The sequence below is a fragment of the Cherax quadricarinatus genome, chromosome 5, assembly GCF_038502225.1.
Source record: "Cherax quadricarinatus isolate ZL_2023a chromosome 5, ASM3850222v1, whole genome shotgun sequence".
Lineage (NCBI taxonomy): Eukaryota > Metazoa > Arthropoda > Malacostraca > Decapoda > Parastacidae > Cherax > Cherax quadricarinatus.
In genome coordinates, this window is record NC_091296.1 from 32,751,307 (window position 1) to 32,753,786 (window position 2,480).

At 45.2% G+C, this 2,480-nt stretch overlaps 1 protein-coding gene across 1 annotated transcript; it reads left to right on the plus strand.

The window, feature by feature from the left end:
* Nucleotides 1-565: 565 nt before the first annotated feature.
* LOC138854994 (homeobox protein 6-like) lies at nt 566-1,832 on the plus strand. The gene has a single exon (XM_070101502.1). It carries the CDS (start codon nt 895-897, stop codon nt 1,564-1,566), a length of 672 nt encoding a protein of 223 aa, XP_069957603.1. The 5' UTR covers nt 566-894; the 3' UTR covers nt 1,567-1,832.
* Nucleotides 1,833-2,480: the final 648 nt, after the last annotated feature.

Consider the following 2,480-nt stretch of genomic DNA (forward strand, 5'->3'; position numbering starts at 1 on the left):
GTAGCCCAACGCATCCACCACAGCCTGGTTGATCAGGAAGCGACTAAAGGAACTGATCGCTTTCCCTCTTGAAGACCAACATTACTGCACCCCTCCCCTGCCTTGAAGTGATAAAAGTTCACACTACACAGAACATGTGTTGTAAGGTGTTTGATTATGTCTCACAACTCTGTCTTTTAGTTGAAAATCGGTTAAGATATCCATGACGTAAGCCTCACGCTGGAGGCTTACGTCTGTAAGACCCTCATGGTCCTTGACAGATAAATATTTATATATTGTCATAGATTTAATCATAAAAATGTTCATCTAGGCCAGTCAGCGAGAATATTATTTGCGACGTTCCCTGGCAAGAAGTTTGTGGGTGTCGGGAGGTGTGTGGCGGCCATGACGTCACGACGAGAGAGGAGTGGGGTAGCGGAGGCAGGGAGGGGTTTTATTTAGGGAGGGGAAGGAGGGGCTTGGAGAACCGCAGGGGCTCTGGGTACGGGTCCATGGGGCTTGGGGGTAGGATACGGATGTTGGGAGGGGCGGTGAGTGGCTGGGATGGGGGATACACACTAAAGTGAGGTGAGGCCGCCGCTCACTCTTGTTTACCAGTTTGGCCCAAGCACACGGCTGTGACGGTTTAGTTTCAACGTTCATTCCTGCGGTCGTCGTCTCGTGTCTTGTGTGGTGCTTGCTTCATCCAGTGACTTACGTCTTCCACTCTCCTGCTAGCAACTCAGTCATCAAGCTGGTGGTGATTCGGTCACTTCATTTCAAGTCTTAACACACCAAACTTTCCCCATGTATGAAGATGCCAACAAGTGGACATTATTCCACAAAAAGCGAAAAACTTGACCAATAACCCAGTGCTTCATATTTTTAGTGTAAAATCCCAGTTCGTGGATCAAGATGCAGTCCATGTCTCTTCCCAGAAGCTGTCCCCCAGCCAGCGAGTGTGAGGCTTGTTGGCCCTGCCCACAGCATCTTCACTACTCCATGCTTCATGGAGAAGCTGCATCCCCGACCAGTCCCTGCTGGCCCGCCTCCATCTGGCCTACCCACGACACCCAATTCTGGAGAAATTGTAACTTAAACGGCAGCTTGAGCAGCGGGAGGCGTGGGCCTGGTAGGATCAGCTGTAGCAGCACCAGCAGCAGCAGCAGTTACGAAGATATCTGTAGTGATGATGTTGACGATAACAACAATAACAGCATCATTGGCGTGGAGCAGTTAGGGGGACTCAATGGGACCACCACCACCACCTGCAGTAAAGACACCACCACCAACAACAACAACAACGACATCGATGGGAATGCAAATAATAACTCTGGTACTGAAGACGTCACTAACAACAATCCTAGTGACAGTTATACGGGAACAAAGCGGACCAAGAACTCAGCTCCTCGACCACGGGTGGTGGACGAGGAGGGATTCATCAGAAGGGCGGCGTGTGTGTGTGTGGACGAGACACAATCTAAGGTAAGCACTGCATCACATAAATGCAAAAAAAAAAAAAATACAAAAGAATATAGAAATACTGCAGAAGGCTCATTCCCACCTCTCGTCCCCTCAAGGGGATGATTCTAGCCACTGGATACTGATCTAGGGAACTGGACATTTTTGTTCCTTTCCTTGTTTAGAACCTAATTGACTCCCATTCCCCAGGCGTCATATGACCCCTATGCTTCCACTTGGCTTCATGCAACATAGAGTCTACTCTCATAACTATGTCCACTCGTGCTTCTTTATCTCATTTCTAAAATTACACAAATTATTTGCTCTCATTATGTCTTTCAAAAAATTAAGTTTGCTACTTTCAGTTTGAATCGTAGAAAATATTCGCGGTACCGAGCACTAACTAGCTTTCATTACCCATCTCGTACATTTTCTAGCACATTTATTTATACCTATTTTGTAATATGAAAACCAGAAGTGTCCCGCATTATCAATAAGAGGCATGAACAGTAATGTATAAGACTTGTGTTATGCTTGAGGGTAAGAAGCCAGTCATTGCACAGTTTCCCTTGCTTCCCTAGAAAGTTAATATAAGTTTGGCAATTTGTCTTGTGAACTGTATAATGATATAAGAAACAACAGCTTGCTAGATTTAGAAAGTCGTAAGACTGGAGATTCTCAGTCTCAGCCAATTTGGCAGTAAGTAAAATCTACTGTAATTATATTTTTGTATTTTGAAGACCATAGCTTCGTAAAAGTTAAGTTCCTCGTGATAATTTTTCATGTTTTTTATTTGTCAGGAGAAATGGGAAAATTTCTGCCGACGCGAGTGTTAGTCATGTGTGATGTAAAGTGGTTCAGAAAACCCAGCCATTGGCTTCTTCAGTCGATTTTTCTCATGATTGATGGACCGAAAACATCGTCTCCAGGCTGAGGGACTGATTACCTCAAACTCTTCCCCATCTTCCACTGTTCTTCTTTGTATTAAACTGAAGAAGCCAACTGGCCGGTGAAACGTTTCACCAGTAAACATCCTCAAA

Coding starts and splice junctions, on each gene's coding strand:
- LOC138854994 (XM_070101502.1), top strand. CDS start 895: ATGCAGTCCATGTCTCTTCCCAGAAGCTGTCCCCCAGCCAGCGAGTGT.